Source organism: Heloderma suspectum, chromosome 4 (assembly GCF_057233095.1).
Source record: "Heloderma suspectum isolate Gila_16-S chromosome 4, 16-S_ref, whole genome shotgun sequence".
NCBI lineage: Eukaryota > Metazoa > Chordata > Lepidosauria > Squamata > Helodermatidae > Heloderma > Heloderma suspectum.
Window position 1 is genome coordinate 242,409,549 of NC_139461.1, and position 23,794 is coordinate 242,433,342.

At 42.4% G+C, this 23,794-nt stretch overlaps 1 protein-coding gene across 9 annotated transcripts in view; it reads right to left on the reverse strand.

The window, feature by feature from the left end:
• The window catches only part of KCTD20 (potassium channel tetramerization domain containing 20), a 36,635-nt gene that overhangs the window by 9,209 nt on the left and 3,632 nt on the right, over positions 1–23,794 (reverse strand). For 4 of the 9 annotated variants that reach the window (XR_014790609.1, XM_084852974.1, XM_084852970.1 and 1 more), the window contains exons 2-7: positions 11,283–11,485; positions 8,899–9,076; positions 7,478–7,580; positions 4,741–4,861; positions 4,381–4,578; positions 2,446–2,556 (exon numbers count right to left, since the gene is read on the reverse strand). Coding sequence is in view for 6 of the 9 variants with exons in the window: in XM_084852968.1 (XP_084709094.1) it covers positions 2,446–2,556; positions 4,381–4,578; positions 4,741–4,861; positions 7,478–7,580; positions 8,899–9,076; positions 11,283–11,485 (914 nt within the window). In the remaining 3 variants the exon portion in view is untranslated. Of the gene's footprint in view, positions 1–2,445; positions 2,557–4,380; positions 4,579–4,740; positions 4,862–7,477; positions 7,581–8,898; positions 9,077–11,282; positions 17,180–20,622; positions 20,759–23,794 lie in introns of those variants that run through there. The other 5 variants (XR_014790610.1, XM_084852972.1, XR_014790608.1 and 2 more) reach the window with 3 other exon arrangements.

Below are 23,794 nucleotides of genomic sequence, written 5' to 3' on the forward strand. Positions count from 1 at the left end.
AACACCTGGAATTACAGGCAAGCATGGACTGGGAGAACAAAATGAAGCAGGACATAGGCTGATAGAATTTTGCCAAGACAACTCACTGTGCATAACAAACACTCTCTTCCAACAACCTAAGAGATGACTTTATACATGGACTTCACCAGACGGTCGACACCAAAATCAGATTGACTACATCCTTTGTAGCCAAAGGTGGTGGACATCTATGCAGTCGGTAAAAACAAGACCTGGAGCTGATTGTAGTTCAGACCGCGAACTTCTTATTGCACAATTTAGAATCAGACGAAAGAGAATAGGGAAGACCCACAGATCAGTTAGATATGAGCTCACGAATATTCCTCATGAATATGCAGTGGAGGTGAAGAATAGATTTAAGGGACTAGATTTAGTAGATAGGGTCCCGGAAGAACTATGGACAGAAGTTCGCTACATTGTTCAGGAGGTGGCAACAAAAAACGTCCCAAAGAAAAAGAAAACCAAGAAGGCAAGATGGCTGTCTGCTGAGACACTGGAAGCAGCCCAAGAAAGAAGGAAAGCAAAAGGCAACAGTGATAGGGGGAGATATGCCCAATTAAATGCAAAATTCCAGAGGTTAGCCAGAAGAAATAAGGAATTATTTTTAAACAAGCAATGCGCAGAAGCTGAAGAAGATAATGCAATAGGAAGGACAAGAGACCTCTTCCAGAAAATTAGAAACATTGGAGGTAAATTCCAGGCAAAAATGGGTATGATCAAAAACAAAGATGGCAAGGACCTAACAGAAGCAGAAGAGATCAAGAAAAGGTGGCAAGAATATACGGAAGATCTGTATAGGAAGGATAATAATATCGCGGATAGATTTGACGGTGTGGTCAGTGAGCTAGAGCCAGATATCCTGAAGAGTGAGGTTGAATGGGCCTTAAGAAGCATTGCTAATAACAAGGCAGCAGGAGATGATGGTATCCCAGCGGAACTGTTTAATATCTTGCAAGATGATGCTGTCAAGGTGATGCATGCCATATGCCAGCAAATTTGGAAAACACAAGAATGGCCAACAGATTGGAAAAGATCAACTTATACCCCCTTCCAAAAAAGGGAAGCACCAAATAATGTTCAAACTATCGAACAGTGGGACTTATTTCACATGCCAGTAAGGTAATGCTCAAGATCTTGCAAGGTAGACTCCAGCAATTCATGGAACGAGAATTGCCAGATGTACAAGCTGGGTTTCGAAAAGGCAGAGGAACTAGAGACCAAATTGCCAATATCCGCTGGATAATGGAGAAAGCCAAGGAGTTTCAGAAAAACATCTATTTCTGTTTTATTGACTATTCTAAAGCCTTTGACTGTGTGGATCATAACAAATTGTGGCAAGTGCTTGATGGTATGGGGATACCAAGTCATCTTGTCTGCCTCCTGAGGAATCTGTATAACGACCAAGTGGCAACGGTAAGAACAGACCACGGATCAACGGACTGGTTTAAGATTGGGAAAGGAGTACGGCAGGATTGTATACTCTCACCCTACCTATTCAACCTGTACGCAGAACACATCACGCGATGTGCTGGGCTTGATGAAGCCAAGGCTGTAGTTAAAATCGCTGGAAGAAACATTAACAATCTCCGATATGCAGAAGATACCACTTTGATGGTGAAAGCGAGGAAGAGCTGAGGAACCTCATGACGAAGGTGAAAGAAGAAAGTGCAAAAGCTGGGTTGCAGTTAAACCTCAAAAAAACCAAGATTATGGCAACCAGCTTGATTGATAACTGGCAAATAGAGGGAGAAAACGTGGAGGCAGACTTTGTCTTTCTAGGCGCAAAGATTACTGCAGACGCTGACTGCAGCCAGGAAATCAGAAGACGTTTACTTCTTGGGAGGACAGCAATGACAACTCTTGATAAAATAGTGAAGAGCAGAGACATCACACTGACAACAAAGGTCCGCATAGTTAAAGCAATGGTGTTCCCTGTAGTAACCTATGGCTGCGAGAGCTGGACCATAAGGAAGGCTGAGCGAAGGAAGATAGATGCTTTTGAACTGTGGTGCTGGAGGAAAATTCTGAGAGTGCCTTGGACTGCAAGAAGATCAAACCAGTCCATACTCCAGGAAATAAAGCCAGACTGCTCACTTGAGGGAAGGATATTAAAGGCAAAACTGAAGTACTTTGGCCACATCATGAGAAGACAGGATACCCTGGACAAGATGCTGATGCTAGGGAAAGTGGAAGGCAAAAGGAAGAGGGGCCGACCAAGGGCAAGATGGATGGATGATATTCTGGAGGTGACGGACTCGACCTTGGGGGAGCTGGGGGTGGCGACGGCCGACAGGAAGCTCTGGCGTGGGCTGGTCCATGAAGTCACGAAGAGTCGGAAGCAACTGAACGAATAAACAACAACAACAAGTAAACTGCTGTTGATTTCTTTTAAAAATGTTATTAATATTTAGGAAATACTATACTTACCTTCAATACCAATTCGAATATTTTTCAGGCCACGTTCTTTCAAAACAGTTTTTGCAACATCCCGATTCTCAATGTACTTGAAAAATCTGTAGAGCTTTGAACTATACAGAACTTTGGGGTGGGGGAAAGAAGCCATAATTAATAATTTGCAAAAACATATCTTCTGACAATATTAACAGTAGCAGCAGCTAGTATAACTTTTTTTTAAAAATGAGAGCTTGAAACTAATGGGCAATCAAAAGTATTCAATCAAAAATGGACAGAAAATAGTGCTGACAGTTCTTGCAAAAAGTGGGAGAATGGGCAATAAAAGTTATCTAATTCAAAGGAGGAAATGCAGAATTGTGTACACTGTAAAATAGAATCGTGCATGGAAAGTGTTGCGTTTTATAAATAATTATGGGTAGAATAGCCAGTCAGATTGTTGCCCTGTGCCTAATTACAAAAAAAAGAAAAAGAAGTATTTTACAAGTTTTTAAATACCGCTCTGTACCTAACAAGATTCTCGAGCAGTGAACAATAAAAATAGAGAAAAATGAATAAAAATGCATAATAAAAATATTTAAAATCACATTATGCCAAAAAAACCATGGCTGGTCAAATCAGGGGAGGCTTGTTTAAATTAAAATATTGTATTGTCTTAGGCCTGCAGAAGAGTCTTGTGTGAAGTCATGAGTGACAAAGGATACATCTCACTCCCAGGCTGGTTGGGAATTATGGGACTTGTAATCCAACACATCTAGAGAGCACTAGGTTGGGGAAGGCTGCCATAAACAAACTCAGAGTTAAATGTGCTTGACACCCACCCACCCCACCCCCGAAATACATGGTCTGAAGCCTCCTTTATGTGTTGGATTGTGGGTCTAAGCCAGCCCAAAGTCCTGCTATAGGGGACAGTGAATGATGTAGGCAGGTAGGAGGAGAGCTGTATTATTTGTCACTTGTGACTTCACATGTACTATTCAAAAAATATCTGTGATGCTTGCACAGCCACATTCCACAAAGCACTCGCAACAGCAATGCATGAACTTGCATCAGGAAGAACCGCATTTTCCTCATGACAAAAGATGGCTGTTCAGAGAGATGATTTCCCTGCAATGAGGGAAGATGTCTGGATCTCAAGCAACATACGAGCAAAAACTGCACATTTACTGCATGAATAAGTTATTGTGTTGGAAGGCCTTTAGCATACAAGCTCATAATCAGTCATGCACAGTTTCACACAGTCAATAGGGTGTTTATGTGTATAACCAGACATGCACGCGGTCTGCACGTAAGATCAGCCCATGGGCTGCTGAACCTGTGGGTTGTTGGGGCCACGCAGGAGCAAATGAGCGCATTGCCTGCTGCTTGGTCGCTGCTTCCACTTTGCATTTGGTTTAGAAAACAACCCAGGAATCTATACTGAGTTAAAACTCTGGGTTGTTTTCTCCCCAACAAACCAGAGTTCCAGGTTCTCAGGTCACACCAAACAACCCAGGAATGGGATGTTCCTGGGTTGTTTTCTAAATCAGATGCAAAGCGGAAGCAGCAAATGGGCAGCGGGCAGCCCACTCACTCCCGTGTAGCCCCAACCAGTTGGTCGTTACGTGTGAACTGGGTCACTGGAATGCAATGGAAATGGGTCACTGGAACACTTGGGAATCAGCCTTTGCACAAAGCAAAAATAAGTGCCTTCTTTATAAAAATGAACATTCCTTGGAAAACGCATGTCCATTGATTAGATACTGGAGTAAAACAAGACCTTTTGAAAATGTGAGACAAGAAGCACTGACTGTTATATAAATTATTTGTTTGTTTTAAGTGATCCACCCACCTGGGTGTTTCTTCTTCTTCTATCTTTAATAAGACAATGCACTATGTATACCATGGAGTATATATTTGTTTTGAAAACTATTTTCTACAATGATTTTGTTTTAAGTGCAGGTCACTTACTTTGTGAGTATTCCTCTCCCATCGGTGGTGGATAGTCTTCATCCCAGTCCACAATGTCGTCATCAGTTAATACCACAATGTGACACTCACGTTCTCCTTTCTTGGCACTACCCACCATTATAGGCAGGATGAGCTCTTCCAGATAGCAATCAAACTGCTTGTGAGCCCCATCATTAGACAGTTCATGCAATAATGCACCTAACAGGGAACAAGTCACACATGAGCCCTTTGCATACAATTGGAAGTTACAGACCTAGCACTGTAAGTCTCAAAGGCCATCCCCACAACAGGATCTGTAGCAGAATGGCCCTGATAGATACAGCATTGACATGTCTCCCTTTTATGTTTTGTCGCACTTACTTAAATCCTGACACTTGATTGTGTTGAAGTCAAAGTTGATGCAAAGATAGTCACATGTGTCTCTGAGATCAGGAATAGAAATCCCATCAGGACAATTAATGATTCCAGTTTTGTAATAGTCCTGAAAGGACAAATAGTAAAGCATGACTATTTTTATTGTTATTGTCTAGCTTTAACACTGTTACAGGGTTCACATGCCCTCGATTCATTCTATTTTATTTTAAAAACTCAGCATTTTTAGTTACAGTCAGTGCCAGAAATATTGGAACAAGGATAACTGTTTTGGCAGTTGGCCTCTGTACACCACCACATTGAAGTTGAAAGGAAACACACCCAGATGGGAGCGAAGTCAGGACTTTCAGCTGCAATTCAAGAGGTGTGACAAAAGTGGGGCACTAACCATTCAGGAAGGACAGCCAGTGGCATACACACACACCCATCGTTGGTGGCTCATAAGTAATGGAACAAACCAACATCATTTCAAATGTAAGGACCACCTTTAATACCTGGATGAAAATCCTTTGCAGTCAATGACTGCCTGAAGTCTGGAACTCATGGACATGACCAAATGCTGAGTTTCCTCCCTCGAGATGCTTTGCCAGGCCTTTACTGCAGCTGCCTTCAGATGCTGCTTCTTTGTGGGTCTTTCTGCCTTCAGTCTTGTCTTCAGTAAGTGAAAAGCATGCTCTATTGGGCTGAAATCAGGTGACTGACTTGGACATTGAAGAACATCCCACTTCTTTGCCTTGAGAAACTCTTGGGTAGCTTTTGCTGTATGTTTTGGGTCATTATCCATCTGCAATATAAGCAGCGTCCTATCAGTTTGGCAGCATTCAGCTGAATCTGAGCAGAAAGTATAGCCCTATACACTTCAGAATTCATCCTGCTGCTTTTATCAGCAGCCAGGTCATCAATAAATACCAGTGACCTGGTTCCACTGGCAGCCATACATGCCCATGCCATAACACTGCCTCCATCATGTTTGACAGATGATGCGGGATGCTTTGGATCATGAGCTGTTCCTTTCCTTTTCCACACTTTTATCTTCCCATCATTCTGGTACAAGTTAATCTTGGTTTCATCAGTCCAAAGAATCTTATTCCAGAACTGGGCAGGCTTTTTTAGGTGTTTGCTGGCAAAGGCTAATCTGGCCTTTTGGTTCTTGAGTGTAACCAGTGGTTTGCACCTTGTTGTGAAGCCTCTGTATTTACATTCATAAAGCCGTCTCTTGACTGTAGATGTTGACAATGACATGCCTACCTCCGCAAGAGCGTTCTTGAGCTGGCTAGATGTTGTGAAAGGGTTCCTCTTCACCATGAGCAGAATTCTGCGGTCATCCCCTTTAGTTGTCTTCTGTGGTCTTCCAGGCCTTTTGCTGTTGCTGAGCTTGCCAGTTAATTCCTTCTTTTTCAGGACGTTCCAAATTGTTGTGCTGGCCACTCCCACTGTTTTTGCTATCTTTCTGATGGGTTTATTTTGTTTCCTCAGCCTAATGATGGCCTCCTTCACTCGCATAGACACCTCTGTGGACCTCATGTTGGGAGTTCCAGTGAACAGCTACCAAATGCAAATGTAACACTCAGAACCACTTCCAGGCCTTTTATCTACTTGATTGGTCATGGGGTACCCAGGAAACAGGCCACACCTGCCCAGGCAGCTGCTTGTCAGCCATTCGTTCCATTACTTATGAGCCACCAATGATGGGTGTGTGTGTATGCCACTGGCTATACTTCCTGAATGGTTAGTGCCCCACTTTTGTCAAACCCCTTGAATTACAGCTGAAAGTCCTGACTTTGCTCCCATCTGGGTGTGTTTCCTTTCAACTTCAATGTGGTGGTGTACAGAGGCCAACTGCCACAACAGTTATCCTTGTTCCAGTATTTCTGGCCCTGACTGTAGCTTCATATTCTCCTATACCCCATGAATGAGAAACATTGGTTGTGTTCGGACATCATGATAACCCACAATGGGTTAATAAGCTATTCACAGTAGCTTATTTTTTAAATAACCCATAATCCCCCACCACAAGAGTGGGCTAATAAGCTACTGTGAGTAGCTTATTAAGGCACTGTGCGTCACACACACACACACACCACCCCCTGCCCTACCACAGTCCTCCAGCCCGAGAAATGGCGATGTTTCACCTATTGACAAAAGCAGCGAAAATCTCAGGTGCACCAAAAAGGGGACGACGGCTGTAACACCTTGGGGGTGTTACAGACAAAACCTCAAAGCCCAATAGCGCTATAGTGAATTTGCACAAAAGCAAATTTGCACAAGTTCACTATAGCACTTTGGGCTATGAGGTTTGGTCCCGATCCTGCAAATCCGCATGGTGACTGCTGTTGCCAGCCAAAATAACCCATGGTGACTGCCAGATGACAAGATAATCCACAATGGTTTAAATAACCCACTCTGCAGACCATGGGTTATCAGAGTGGGTTATTTTGGCCAAATAAGCCATCGTGGGTTAAAGAACTCCCACCAGTTGACACGTTAACCCATCATGGATTATCGTGACGTCCGAACCCAGTCTCCATTATGGGAGAAAACAGAAAGGGTTATCCACACAATCAGGCATGATATAAATGGTATGTGCCATCTTAGAAGCAGGAAATGGGGAGGAAACGAGAAAACCCCCGATCTATAAATAGTATGGAAAATACTTATTGAGAAGCTCAAATTTCCTTTGAACTTGAAAGCAAAAATCAAACAGCAACTTTGTGGGTTTCCTCACCAGCACAGTCCGGAAGACAGTGGAGCTGATTCCTTCTGCAATTTCATATTCACCCTTCTCATTTGGCCGAGTAAAGTTATATTCTCGTCCTGGTCCAAACATTCTGAAAGGTAGCAAAGTATCCATCAATGTGTTTAAGATGCCTGTACTTCAATACCAGCTGGTGTGTTGAAATAAACAGACCCCACCAAGATCATCTAAATAAAGAATTATCTAAATAATGGCAAGCCATCGTTTGAGAATGGCGCAGCACTGAGATCCTTTGGTCAGGAGATGGATGGCGTTTTCTGCCACTAGAAAAAGGGCATGGAATTCTCAAAGGCCATGTTCAGGCTTACTAATTGCGGGCCAATAAAACGTAGTTTATTGACCCAAGAATGAGTTGTGTGGCCACACACTTCTGCCTCTCCTTTCCTCTATTCCATTTACATGCCTGACTTCAGCATGTATACCTTATTTCTGAACCAGGAAACTGTGGTTTAAGTGTGGCTTATCAACCAGGATATGACACCTGGATGTAAGCACTAGATGTGACTTTAAGCAAGTGATTAAAAAACATGATTCAACTGACCAAGCCCCTTTGTTTCCAAAAAGCAGCTATGGGCTCTCTCAATCCAGATCAAGACCTCAGCACGGAGGAAAGCCAGTAACTTCCCCAAAATTGCCCCCCAACGCTGCTATTTGCCTCATTTAAACACAAGGCAAGCAGCAGCTTCCGGGAGAAGAATTTCAGCATGGAAACAGCAGTAGGGAAAGGGTTAAACTCCCATCTGTGGCTGCTTTTATAAATAAAATTATTTGGCTAGTCTAAGCATGTTTTTGAATCACAGGCTACATCCAGTTTGACCCTAAAATTACTCCCATCTAGACCAGTAGGGTTCACTACACAATCTCATGAGGCCAGCAGACCATGAATGCCTTCATCCTGATCTGCATTGTAGTCCATCATCCTAAACACATTTATTGGGAGTGAAATCCCATTGACTTCAATGGGATGCGTTTCCAAGTAAATGGGGAAGTTGCTTCCAAATTCCAATGGGACATCTATGGACTTGATTGTTATGCAAATAGCATCTATGGTGGCTGTTCTAAAATCTGAATGTCTTCCAAAATAAGAATCAGGCTTGGATCCAGGGTAGCACTTAGTGGTGTTCCGCTTTTGCTGGAGGAATGGGGGTGGGGAGACAGTCTCCATGATTCTTCCTTTCCCCTGCAGCTCCCCATGCCTCCTGAAAAGCCACTCTGGAGGGCTGGGGGACCCTCCGGAGGAGCATGAGAGGTGATGCAGGGGGTTGCCCCCTCCCCCTCCCCTCTGCTAGATCCTGGTGATTTCTGTTCACAAAATGGCCGATCTGGATCCAATCCTCTACTTCCATTTGAGAAGCAGTCTACAGGTTTTAGAAGGTAGTAAAGCCACTTACCTTCCCAACATTGTATCAGGATGAGCAGTGAAAATCTGGGGATTTACCACAAATCTAGTGCCATCTACAACAAGAGTCACTTTCTCTGGTGCTTGGACTTGTACACTGTTGTTCAAGCAATTACAACTGTTTCCAAATTGCTCTGGTGCACTATGGTGGTCTTGATTTCTTTTACTTCCTGCTTGGAAGAAAATGCTTTAGGCATCTTCAAGAGCATTTGAACACTGAGGACTTGCAGGGTGAGAAGCATATCTAAGCTCTGTGTCTAAACACAGCAGACACAAGCAGCAATTAAGTAACTGGCATGATTCAGGAGATTAAAAAAAGGCGTATAATTTTAAATGACTCATCAAATAAGCAGCGGTATAAAGCCAAGAGAAGAGACACTTCTGACTTATTAAATTATCACAGAGGACTGTTCAAAACACCTTGGCACATATGTACACACAGCAGTTGATGACACATGAATTAGCCATGTATATGCACAGTCAGATCATAGGCATGCATGCATTTCTGTGCTGATGTTTGCATGAGTCACATTTAGTTTAACGTCAAAAATTGCAATCACATTTCTGGAAAAATCATATGCTGACAAAATGAAGATCCTCTAAAGCAGGGCTGGGGAACCAGTGCCCTCCAGATGTTGATGAACTATTGTTCCCATCATCCCTCACCATTGGCCAGGCTATCTGGGTCTGATGGGAATTGGAGTCGAACCTCATCTGAAGGGCCAGTGTTTCCCCAGCCCTGCATGAAAGCTTTATGTTTCTGCGCAGTCAGAAATTTATTATATGGGGTTTTACTGTTTGCCTTCTTGGGGAGGATCCTGAAAGGCAAGTTAGAAATATATTAAGTAAAAAATAAACAATAAAGTAAAATGAATTCATGGCATCGATGGCAGAGTCCAAGATCAAGTAGGAGGGCAAAACTGGGACGAAGTCCCATCATTAGCTTTCATAGCTCTGATGAGAATGGAATGGAATCTACTCCAGGACTCTTGTACTTGGGAGCTTCCAGAAGCCTTCAGGTCCTCAGGAACTACCAGGCCAGTGCAAATCAGTGCCAGCTATTCCTTGTAAGGGGAACAAGTTGCCTGCCAAGTGAGAAGGAGCTAAACATCTCTGTGATTTAAGACTAGCTACAACTTGCACCACCAGATGTTAAATGCATAGTTTGGTATTGTGTGATTTTTGTTTTAACTTTAAATAACAACCGTGCGTGTGTGTGTGTGTGTGTGTGTGCGCGTGTGTGCATGCACGCGCATGCATGTGCAAGGGGTGGGGCAGGGATATCAGGATCAGGACCCATGCTGTGATCCCAATGAAAATCCTCCCCTGCCCCACACTACTGAAGTCATTATATGGCATTGAAAGATGCCAAATAGATTTGATTAAGGCTTTAATTTATCTGTTGCCTTTTCACAAAAGTCAATGTATTCAGGGGGGATCACAATATACCGTAAACAAACAGTAACAGCAATAAATAAAATAATCAATTTCAATAAAAATTGAAATTTTATTGCCTTTTCAATAAAAAAACCCACATTTCAAACATAATGTCCAGTAACATCTGGAACAATTCATTTTTAAAAATGAAAAAAGCAAACCAGAATTGCTGCATAGATATTAAAAATTAACTAGACCAAAATACCAACAATTATCAGCCTCATAAAAGGAATTGTCAAAAAACCAACAAACTGTTTTGGAAACCCGCCTTATACCCATAGTAGGTTGGTGGGGTTGGGATTTCATCAAGACTGTGGGATGGTAGGTAAAGGCTAAACCTCCCTGTGTGCCATACTCCTGATCATGGTTCAGTATCACCATGGATGCTATTTAAAGTTAAAAAAAAAAGAAAAGAAAAGAATCCTGCAACACCAAAACAACACATTTAATGTTTAATTTAATGGCCACATTCACATGGAATGATAAATCAGGCTTCTGGCAAGTTCTGCCTTACACAGTCCGTTTGCTCTGGCTTGGGTCCTCCCACTAGCATGAGTAGGTACTCAGACCAGAAGTTGCTTATTTACTGTGCCGTCTGAACTGGGGATCCTGGCTTGTGTTGCTCCCAAAACAACCAAGAAGCCTGGTTTATATCATGTCTTGTAAAAGGACCAACAAGCCAGGATCCCAGGTTCAGATGACATGTGAAACAAACCATTTTTGGTTTGTTTAGCCACTTGTCCTAGTGGGAAGAGCCAAGTGGAAGCAAAGGGGCTTCATGCACTAGGATGTAGGCACAGGTCATTTACAGTAAGCCAAGATTCAACACAATTTTGGCTTACCATTTCATGCCAAGGTGTAGCTTCACTCAAAAACAGATACACAGGACTGGGCTGCATGTTATACATTCTAAAATAAACACCCTTCTTGAATTTTTACCATGATTTCTGCATAGTGGAGGAATGTTAACGGTTTGGCCACCCTGTTTCACGTTGCTTTCTCCCAAATCACGGATTATAGCAGTTGTGTTTTCGGTCAACTGAGAAGATTCTTGGTTGGTCAACCTTTCCATTCCAGTGGCACGATTAATACTCATTTGGGACGTCCGTAATTCAAACTGACTCCCCATCTGGAGAAAGGTCCTGTAAGTAAGCGATAGTATGTGGGTTAGATCTAGCAGAAAACGCTCAGCCCAGTGTGCTCTAAGGCATGGTCCACATCATCAGCCAATTAAATCTGAATCTATTACACCGAAGGGCCTTTGGTCCCCTTGCAGAAATGCATTCTTCCTGGCGTAAACACTTAAGAGTGTGTCAGCCACTTGTGTCTACTTTTGCTAATTGCAAATCATGGATGTTTTTCTTGGAGCTGCTCCATCAAATAGTTTGAATAGTTTAAATTAGGCCAAGATAATGGAACTGAACACAACTCTTGGCTTTTTTTACTCAGCAAAAACAAACTTCAAGGACCATCCTCCAGAGAGCTAATATATTTTGCAGCTAAGAGACTGTGGGTGAACTAGGAAGCCCCCATTCAAAATCTCATTTCTTACCATAAGATCAGTAGGATCTGTTGGGCAAGCCACAGTCTCTTAGCCTCAATCCCCATTTGCAACGTGGTGATAATAAATAAATAATGACACTTACCTACGTTGCGTTGCTGTAGGTGAATTCAATGCCTCCAGTGTTTAGGACTACAACTCCCATAATTGCTGCCCATTGGCCATGCTGGCTGAGGCTGATGGGAGCTATAATTCAAACTCTGGAGGGTTCCAGATTGCCTATATCTCACTGGGGCTGCATTCCCTAATAACACTTACCTGGGAGTAAGTCCCATGGAATTAAGGGAAATTTACTTCTGAGTAAATGGGCATAGGATTGGGCTGAAACACAATATATGTGAAGCTCTTCAGTCAGTCAAACAGTGTTATATAATTGCTAAATATCATTCTTAATTAAAAAAAAACTTTTAAGCCATCTGCTTTTTACACCTCTTGATTTATTTCCTGCCCTTCTTCAAAAGAGCACAGGAGAACTTACATGGTTCCCCCTCCTCCCCATCCATTTTATCCTTGCATCATCTTAGTGAGGCAGGTTATGCTCTGATTGGCCAAGGTCACCCAATGAGCTTCATGACTGAGTGGGGATTCACACTCAGGTTTCCACAGCCTAGTCCAACACTCTAACCACTATACCTGGCTAACCATTATGCCAGGCTATACCCTACCTCTTCACCAAAACTTCGAGCAGGTAACAATGAAGGTTAACCTCACACATGTTTTTCTTACATCGATATACACTGATGGAGAAAATAAAATCAGTGTACACTGCCATGTGTTAAGACTGTGCAAGTATCTATTCTGCCAGACATATGCTAATTGAGAAGTTGCCATTGCTGCCATACCCAGCAAACTAAACATCTGAGTGACGTTTACATGGATTCCCACACAAACACCCACACCCCCACACACACCAATACACACCTTCATATGGAAAATGTCATTTGTGACACAGCCCTGAGAAACACATCAGTACTTCCATGGGTCACACTTGTGTCAGGAATGCATAACGCATACGTTAAACTACAAGACACCAACTTTGTATGCTGCCAAACAAGCTCACATATCTTTCTCTGAGGTGGATTCATTGTTCTCTTATAATGCTTTCAGATTTGGGAGAATCTGGCAACAATGCTCCTCTGTCCAGCTTTAATATGGGGAGCAACCATGATCACATTGCTGATGTATTGTTGCCTGCATTTTTCCTAACCTGATTTCTTATTGTATTAGTATCCAGCATGAACCATGATATTATAGAGTCAATATTTGTCACTCTGTAAATCTGTTGAATGACAAATATTGACTCTATAATATCATGGTTCATGCTGGATACTAATACAATAAGAAATAGCTTTGATTAGACGGACCTTTGTCGGCAAGGTGATGTCTCTGCTTCTGACTATGCTGTCTAGGTTTGCCATAGCTTTCCTCCCAAGGAGCAAGCATCTTTTAATTTCATGGCTACAGTCACCGTCTGTGGTGATCTTGGAGCCCAAGAAAATAAAATCTGTCACTGCTTCCATTTCTTCCCCTTCCATATGCCAGGAAGTGATGGGGCCAGATGCCATGATCTTCGTTTTTTTAATGTTGAGTTTCAAACCAGCTTTTGCACTCTCCTCTTTCACCCTCAACAAGAGGCTCTTTAGATCCTCTTTGCTTTCTGCCATTAGGGTGGTATCATCTGCATATCTGAGGTTGTTGATAATTCTCCCGGCAATCTTAATTCCGACCTGTGATTCATCCAACCCGGCGTTTCTCATGATATACTCTGCATATAAGTTAAATAAGCAGGGCGACAATATGCAGCCTTGTCGTACTCCTTTCCCAATTTTGAACCAATCGGTTGTTCCATGTCTGGTTCTTACTGTTGCTTCTTGACGCTCATACAGGTTTCTCAGGGGACAGGTAAGGTGGTCTGGTACTCCCATCTCTTTCAGAATTTGCCACAGTTTGTTGTGATCCACACAATCAAAGTAACGTATGGCTGTGAGAGCTGGACTATAAGGAAGGCTGAGCGCCGAAGAATTGATGCTTTCGAACTGTGGTGCTGGAGAAGACTCTTACGAGTCCCCTGGACTGCAAGGATGTCATACCAGTCCATACTAAAGGAAATCAACCCTGACTGCTCATTGGAAGGACAGATAATGAAGCTGAAGCTCAAATATTTTGGCCACCTAATGCGAAGAGAAAACTCACTGGAAAAGACCCTGATGCTGGGAAAGACTGAAGGCAAAAGGAGAAGGGGACGGCAGAGGATGAGATGGCTAGATAGCATCACCGATGCAATGAATATGGACTTGAGCACGCTCTGGGAGAGAACGCAGGACAGGAAGGCCTGGCGTGCTATGGTACATGGGATCACGAAGAGTTGGACACGACTGAACAACAACAACAACAAATCTGTTGAAATGCCCAACTGCTTATAAATCCAATTTACTGAAACTGTGGCCTAAAACACAGGGACAAAACAGACATTACTTTAAATGTATGTCTAGCAGCTATGTCCTCTTTTCATTTTACTCTAGAACAGAGTATTCTAGAATGAAAGGAAAAAATATGTAGCCGTTAGACACACATTTAAAGTAATGTATGTTTTGGCTCACAGATAAGCATGCAGTGAAAAAGGTTTGATGCTACCATCTGAATTTCACACAGTCTTCTTTTAACACAGTGGTTATTTGCAGTGACTCAGAAACAGCATGTGGCCTGCAATGATTTTTCTTGTAGCGATCTGCCCCCTTATTCCTAAATCACCCACTCCTACACCCTGGTCATGGTGCTGCTGCTGTCAAATAGAGATAAAGTCACTTGCTTTATCCCTACTTGACATCAGCAGCACAGTGACCAGGGCAGGCTTATACCAGCCACACAATCTGAGCTATTCTTGGCCAGTGAGCACTGCTGCTTTAGCAGTCAGGTGTGTGTGTGTGTGTGTCTTCAGGTGGCCACTTATACATGCCCAAAAAAAGAGGTCACAGATTTGCATAAAATGTGTATATGTAAATGTATATATGTAGAAATGCAAATGTAGAAATAATTACTATGAGTAAAATCCAGCACATGTTCTACTTAGAGTAGACCCATTGAAATGAAGGGGGTTTAAGTTAGTCATAACTAACTGAAGTCCCATTCATTTAAATGGCTCTAGTCTAAGTAGAACTTATGCTGGATTTTACCCTATAATTTAAACAGAAATGCAATATTCTCACCACAGTGGAGAAGACTGTAGCCAGGTGGCCTGGATACCTGCTCAGTCATCCGCTGTCCAGGCACTGATTGTTCCTGAGTAATTTCGAGGCCCCTGCTGCTCTTCCTTCTCACAATTCCATCTCTTGAAACAGGAATTGGCCTGGTTGGCCTCTAAAATAAAGGCTGCCTTCAAACAGAGGGCTGTTTTCCGTAAAGTAGGGCACATAGCCACTTCCATATATATATATACATACACACACACACACACGCCAGCTGGCCATAACAAATGGTGCCTTTGGGGACAGGGATTGTGGGAGAGAGAGACAGAGATCAAGTGGGTCTCTGCCTGTGTGTGTACACACCCAAGGCACAGCAGTGTATTTACATGAAACAAGATCTTGCTTTGCTTCTTCAAGTGTTTCTCTCAGGACGTCTTGTTCCCAAGAAATCTAAAGGGATATATTTGCTTCAATGATGATTATGCTTTTCTCTTTATTATAAGCTTTCTTTTTCCCCCAATATGGAGATTACTCACATTGTTTAACTAGAACATACAAATTTTCTCTCAGGATTTAGTATACGGAGTCTATATGGGCTTGGATCTAGATTCCAGAGGTTGTGTGAGCTGCTTGCGCAGTGGGAATTTCCCACCCCCTTCTCCCCACTGCAGCTCCCCACCCCCAAGCCTCTCCAGAGGGCAAGCTGGCTCTGCCTGATTTCCTCTCCCTCCCCACGGCAGCCCCTCCCCCATGCCACATTCCTGGCCTTTCCTGAAGGTCCCTTAAGAGCAATGGAGTCTAGTGGCTCCGGTGTGTGTGTGTGTGTGTGGGGGGGGGGGGTGTTAATCTGCTCCAGGTTTCAGTCAGAACCAGTCAGAACTCTAAAGGAGCTATCCATGGTGCACAGGTTCTCCAAATCACATTTTATGTGTTTTCTGGAAGGAAAGGAAGGAAGGAAATGTTTACTGGTGTTAATATTAGATTTAATATACTTTTACAGTTCACCTGTTGGATTTTTGTTCTTGCTATATCTGCACTGGGAACCAAACTAGATAACTGGCACATTTTAGTCCTATATGAATTTGGATATAATTTGTAAACATGGCAGATGCTAAACTACAATTGATGACTATGACGCATGGGCAAAGCAGTCCCGAGGTGGCAGGCGTGGACGTCTGTGATGGAGGAACTACCACAGCAGCTCATGCCAGCCAAAACAGAAGGTGGGGAGGGTGGCTGTTCTCACCACCACCACCACCACCACCACCTCCAATAAAGGGGAATTTACTACACCATCTCGGGCTGGTGTACTTTTCGATTCTGGGGCACGGGGGGGGGGGGGTCAAGAGAACAAAGAGTCTACGACCCTGAAGATCCTTGGCCACCACCAATACCCTCCCAAACTGCCCTGGTTTTGGCCCCACTGGTGATGCATCACTGGTGAGGCAGCCAGAGCACAGAGCTCCACTGCCATCCAAGGAGGACTTCCACAGGCAGACCTCCCTTTCTGTGGATAGACCTCCCTCTCTACCTCTCAAAGGGGAGATCCACAATATCCTATGTTGAGGATGCAATCCTAGGCCCTCAGGGAGCCTAGGATTGCATCCTCAACTGTGTAATATTCTTAAGATGCTTTCCTATATCCATTTATCAGGGATTAAGCCCCTTTGAAATAAATGGGACTTAGTTCTGAGTAGATACATATAAGATTATACTGTTATACTGATTATTTTTTTACTAACAAGTGTGCAATAATTGCAATCATTCTGAGAAAATCTTGAAATGAAGATTCAGAAGGGCTTAGATATGTTTTCATCTCATGAAGTGGGGTAATTAATTTGCCAGTATTTCCCTGTTTCTGATCCTTTTGTACTCAACGTCATGTTATCAAAGCTACCTTTGAGGACTAGAAACACACTTTCCCCACCAAGCATTAAGAATGCAGAGTAGTGCTTAGCGTAGTTCATAGAATCATAGAATAGTAGGATTGGAAGGGCCTGTAAGACCATCAAGTTCTGCTCATCTTGGAGGAAGAGGGCAGTGAAGTGCTCTTCGCAATTCCTTCTTTCCCCTGCAGTCCGCTGTGCCTGCTGTGGAGAGCAAGGGAGTCCTTTGTAGCAGCATGAGAGGCAATGCAAGGGGCTGCAGGAGGAACTGACAAAGGTCACCCTATCCCCTTTCTTCAGCGGGGAGACTCCACTGGTTCCAGGTGCCTTCTGTGAATGGAGTGGCCTATCTGGATCCAATCCAAAAGCTGGAATTTTAAAGATATTCACAACAGTGCCTTGAGAACTGTTTGATTCTGAACCTGATCACCTACTGCCAGTGGAGGCTGGTGGTTCCAGTAGGACAGTGAATCCATTCTGGGTTTCACTCAGAACCAGCCAGAACTCTAAAGGCGATATCCAAGGTGCTGACCCCAGCTCAAAACTAAGGTTCATAACCTTGGATAGCTCCTCTCGGGTTCTCACTGGTTCTGACTGAAACCCAGAATGGATTCACACCCCACTGACATCGGAGCCACCAGCCTCCACTGCCTTGTGCTCTCCTGAAAGGCAAGCCTGGGTCAAGCAAGCCAAATACTGCAGCCATATTTGTCAGAAATGCTTGCAAATAGCAATTACATAAAAGTATCTTTGGAAGCTAATTGGTACTTCAGACTAAAACTCATCATCACCTTTTTATTTGTACCCCGTTTGCCCCTCCAAAAAAGGAAGCCCAAAGCAGCTACCAACATCATACAAAAACAAATGCGATAACATCAAAAGACAAACAAGACAAAAAACTGTAAAAATGCTACAATAAGATTATAAATAAATGTTCAGTTCAACATTTAGGAAAACACAAATTCAGTTAATAAGCAATACAAAATTCTTCCAACAATGTATCAACAAATAACACGGTGTAGCGAGTTGGTTAATAAACTAAAAAAGTGGACTTCAGAGTTCTTTGATGCTGGTAGTACAGTTGTGTAATTTAGCTTAACTAGCAGTTTTCTGGTTAAGCAAGCAAACCTTTTACACCAAGGCCTTAATTGGTCCCAAGCAAGTACAGCTCCATATGTCAACAAATGTACATTGCTAACCCTTGCTCAATCATCTCATGAAGTTAAAGAGATACGGGTGCGCTGCCTTGATTCTCGCAGGAAGGGGGGAGTCCCCCTCCCAGGAGCTGGGATGTTGGGGCCTCTCTTTAAGCTCAGGAGCAATTAGTTTCCCAGGCTGGGATGCTTCTATCAGGGGAAGCCCCCCCCCCCTTTCCTGAATGTGTGTGTGCTGGCCTGTTAGCTCCTGAGAAGGGGAGAGAGGAGGTGCCTGTCAGCTCATGACCTAGAGGTGGGCATCTAGCAGAAAAGCTTGCAAGATTCAATCCACAGGCTTTGGGCTTGCTTCAAAGGGCGATGTGCACACAGACAGCTTGGAGAAACTTGTGGCTCAAGGGATGGCTTCTGTCTGTCATGGGAACTCTGACAGACACTCAGCTGTGACAGCTTGATTAGCTGGAAAGAGGTGTGAGCTTTCTTTGCATGTATATTCTGCATCAAGTTTTTATCAATGAACTGTCATCTTGATAATCAAAATAACCTACTTTGACTGGGATCTGACAGAATCAGAACCCCAGATCAATATGCAAGGGGATAATAAGCAACTACTAGCATTTTAGCCAAAAATACACACTTACACACACACACTCTAGTGGACAATAATAAACTATTTGGATGTACAGTTAAAGGAGACAAACCCACCCTAGAGCCAACAGATACCAAGAGAAGAATGAGGCAAAGCCAATTAACATTACTTGATTGCATTCCATTTATATTCCATCTTTTCTCAAAGAGTTCAAGGCAGTGTACACAGTCAGTGGATATGGTCCCCCACCTCCATTTTTATTCTCACAGCAACCCTGTGAGGTATGTTTAGGCTGACAGGCACTGACTGGCCCAAAGTCACCCAGTGAACTTCATAGCTGAGTGGGAATTAGACCCCGAGTCTCCCCTGTCCTAGTCTTATACTCTAATCACTTTCCGCAATGAAGGGGCGCAGGGGTGGGGCAAATCCAGTAAGCTAATGGCTGATTTAGAGGGAATTAAAATAGAAAGTTAAAAAAAAAAAACACTCTAGAAGACAAAGAAAATTTTGTCCTCTTTGATAAGCACATAGGACATCTTACGGACCACATCCTACAGTATGAACCTACCTGCTTGTCTGAGGCCCTGCTCTAAGTCCCCATGCCTCTTGAGGTAGGGCAGGTGGCCATGCAAGACCAGGCCTATTCAGGGATCACTCCCTCTCAGACTCCAGAATTCCCTTCCCTGGGGAACTCGTTCAGCTCCATCACCCCTTGGGTTTCAGTGTATTGTGAAGATGCTGATGTTCCAGAAGACATCTGGGGATACGGTACACTGAAGGAGCCCTGATGCTGCAAATTTTGCTATCTCTACTAGTTGTGTTAGTAGTTATGTGGCTTTTCACTACTATGTTTTTTTTATAACATGGTATTTTTTTATTGTTTGGCTGTCTGAGCTTGCTAGCCACCTTAATTTTGCCCAAGTTACAGAAAACCAGGGTATTTGTGCTTTAAAATAAATAGTGGGAGTAGTGACTTGTTCATTAGGAACCTCAGTGCTGCAGCCAAGAATTCATTTTCTCGATATTAGTAAAAGCTTCTGCGGTTATTAAAAGTATTGGACAATACAAACATGGACAAATTGTCAGACATGGAGTATTGGAGAAATGGACAGATAACCTGCACCTGAGTTTCTTATTAACTAGTATTTTTTATTGCATACTAGAATCAACATTATGTCATAAGATTGGAATTCTTTGTATTTATGTAAAAATAAGTGTAACATAGAAAGAAAAAACAAAGGTGCAGTCCAAAAACAATTACACAATGGAACAGTGTCACTGACATCCTTTTAAAAACTATTATTATTTTTAAATATGGGCTAGGATTGTTCTGGGATAAGCAACATTAGGATTACTGCCTTGGGACTGTGAGAAATTCTGTGAGCCATTTTATGGCTTTTTACTAGACAGATGTACTACAAACACTTCCCATAACCTTTTAACAAAGGGTGAAGAGAGACTGTACACAGTAATTCCCCTTCCTGTTTTGTGCTGCTGCTTCTTCGAAGAGCTATTCAAAGGCCTACGCAAAACATGGAAGGGTGACTTCCTTCCAGCACAAAATAATGTAGGATTTTTAAAATTATGCCTTTTAATATGCCAGTGCAAGAACTCTTGTCTTTACACAGCCACTATACAACCTGCAGTTTCCCAGTTCTTAAAATCGCCAGTTTTGAGACTTTACACAGATACTTTTTACACATCGTAATTATATAATCCGCATTTAAAGTGGCAGAAGCCTCACGAGTTAGGTTTTTTTTAATGCTTTCTGTTCCAGGCTCAAGTCAGAAAATATACGTATGGAAAACTTCCAACAAACGATACCCTGACCTAATCAATGTCAAATTCTATTCTTGGAATCAAGTTCCCGAATTCTGAAGACAAATTAAATATTCTATTCTTACCTACAATCAGTACATGTTCCCAGCTGATAGAACAATGTGGAAATCTTGAAATGTATTTTTCATAAAGAATGCGGACAAAGCCAAGCAGCAGAGTAGATGGTTGCGCTGTTGCGATCAAACGCTCCGCCTCCTATCTAAGCCCAGATGGTGATTCATGGGCATATTTCAAAATAAGAGTCCCTGCCCAGCACGCACAAAAACAAGAGCAAAAATGCCTATATACATGACTAGCATCTGTAGTATGCTGAAATACTGGCAAAGAAAGACTATGGATTCATACCGGATATCTTAAAAGATATATTCCAGAACCCCACTTTTGTTCCCCACCCCAAAACCTAGTATTGCTCTATTAACTGCTTATTGATGCAACATGGTTAAGTTTAAAATATTGTATTTAATCACACTGTCTTATCAAAAGAAAACACATCCAAACTGAATAAACTAGAACATTCAGAAAGGAAGAATCACAGGTTCTTAAGAATACATGCCAATATATGTCACAAACCTTTTCAGATCTTTTTATTCTTTGGGAAAAAAATATTACTCTCCACTTCTTAACCCACCTGAAAATGGCCCAAGGACACATGAACACATAGGCACACAATATCACACCCATCCTTTTTATTCCAGATGATTACTTAAGGGTGCAATTCTATGCGTGGTTACACAGGAAAAAGTCCTACAACTCCCAGCATTCCCCATGCTAGCTGGGGAATGCTGGGAGCATGGCTGGCTGGGGAATGCTGGGAGTTGTAGGACTTTTTTCTGTCTAAACATGCATGGGATTTAGATTAACTACCACCCTCCTAGTTCTACAGAAACAATTGCAAATACAGATTAGAACCATACACATACTAGCAATGGTGCAGCTAGGTAATTTTAGACCCCAAACATAATGTTTTTATGAGGGCTCTCCCTAGACGGCCATGTGTATTACTTCAATTGGGTATTACAAGTGACCCACACCCCCTGCCATGCCATGCTTTACAGCTGCTTCTACATTCTTGATAAGTTAGAGCAAAGAAAACAAAACTGTTTGCCAATCCTAATAAAACAAGAAATACTCTGAACATCTGGAGTTTTGCCTTTTAAACTCACTTAAATCACGGCACCATCATGATTTCAGGAATAAAATTGAGCTTAGTTCTGCTACCCTGGCACGAAACACTTACCTGGAAATAATCGCCATTTTCTTGTAGAAAAGGATAACATTTTTATAAAGGTTTTTTTTAAAGAGCATTTGTTATCATGCATATGCATGGCTGGGTACCCCCTAAAATGTTTTTATAAATAAGAAAGGATGCTGTGGCGATCAGCATCAGCTCCAGTGGACTCTGGCATGCCCATGCTGGCCCAGGTGCTGACAGTAGGCCTGTTTAATGCTGCCCCATCAACTGATGGGGTGGGGTAGGGTAATTTGCCCCTCACCTGGGCTATGGAGCCCTGGATGTTACCACCGAGGTCTAGGCCTAGCTGAACCACTGCACATGCTGTACAGACTGAAAGACCTAGAACACACCCATTCTTACCCACCCCAAAGATCATTTCCCTCAAGACAAATATAAATACACTGAAATCATTTCCAAGCAGGAAATTACATGAATCCCAATGTGCAACTAATCATATGCAACGGATACACATTGCTCTATTTCACTGTGTGTACAGGCAGCAGGGATCCACCACCAATCAGGGCTTTCTGAAATGCATTCATATGACATGGCAAAATAGATGTGTGCATTCATAATTTTTAACGAAGTACATGTGGAATTCAAACAATTAAGAAATTTGTCATCAGTGAAGCCACCTGGATTGCATGTGCTTTGAGGGTAATTCAAGTGAGTAAAGAGGCAGCTAATCTTCAGGAAGTGGCATTTTTGGTATTATGTTGATGTGTGGTGTGGTGATTTTAATCAGTGGTGATGGTTATGAGTTTTTTAAAAAGGAGTAAATGCTATTCCATATGAACTAATCAGAGGTTAGAACCTATCGACATCCATCTTCCTAAAAAACTGATGGCCTGAAGGCTTTGGTTAAAAAACAGATTATGCTATTCCAGGAGATCTTCTTGTGACCGCAGTTGTTGGTATGTTCTCCAAAATCTAACAGCTGCTCGATGGGCCCATGAACTGCATTTATCTCCAAGGGTCAAAGCTAGGGTGGCCATGTGTCCTACTTTAAAGAGGACAGTCCTCTATTTGAACTGCATTCTCAATTTGAAGAGCTGCCAGGTCTAAGCCTGATTTAAAGAAAATAACCATATGAAGGGAGAGCAGCAGGGCCTTGAAGTTGCCCATCCACAGTTAGCACCTGGACAGCAGACACAGGTCATCTGGTCACAGTATTTCCCAGTATGGTGAGACAGATTGTATTTCTATTCAAATTATAGTGATTATTTCTAAATCTGTATCTATGCATATAAGTTAGCATATGCAAATTTTATGCACATCTCTGCCCTCTTTTTTCCTTTTTTTGGTGATGCATTTCCTCTTTTTTGGTAATGCATAAGTAGCCACCCTAGTCAGAGCTCATTAGCTTCTATTACTATTCTAATTATTTTTATATATATAGTTGTCAGCAGAATGAAGATGTTTAGTTAATTAAAAATTTACCTCATCCAATTAAAACACTAAGTATAGGTGCCTATTTGAATTATGGGGTATATTTCCATATTGCCAATAATTATTTAAGATAGCTACTGACTGATACATTGTCTCACCCCTCAATGTAAAACATTTCTGGGGCAGTTTCAGCAAAATTCTCAAGAAAGCTAAAACCAGCAATAAAAAGTTAAAGTAACAGCAAATAAATTCCACATTTGGGGCGCCTCCACCAAGAAGGTCATCTCCCCTGTCACTACACACCTCACTTTAGATGGTGGGGGCACCCAGAAAAGAGCCTCTGAAGATTATCTGAATGTATAGGCAGACTCATGTTGAAGCAGGTGATCCTTCAAGTACCAGGCTGTCAAGCTTTAATGCAAGGACCATTATTTGGCTGCGTGACTGGGTAAGGACATGGCTTTTTGGTTACGTAATATCGTGCTCATGTACTCTGTCATATCTTGAACTTGCCCCCTTTTTCTTTTGAGGTATCTATGTTATATGGTTTAACAGACACACTCTGCCACCTGGGCCACATAAGAGACAGATAAAAATGGGCTGGAATTTGTGCC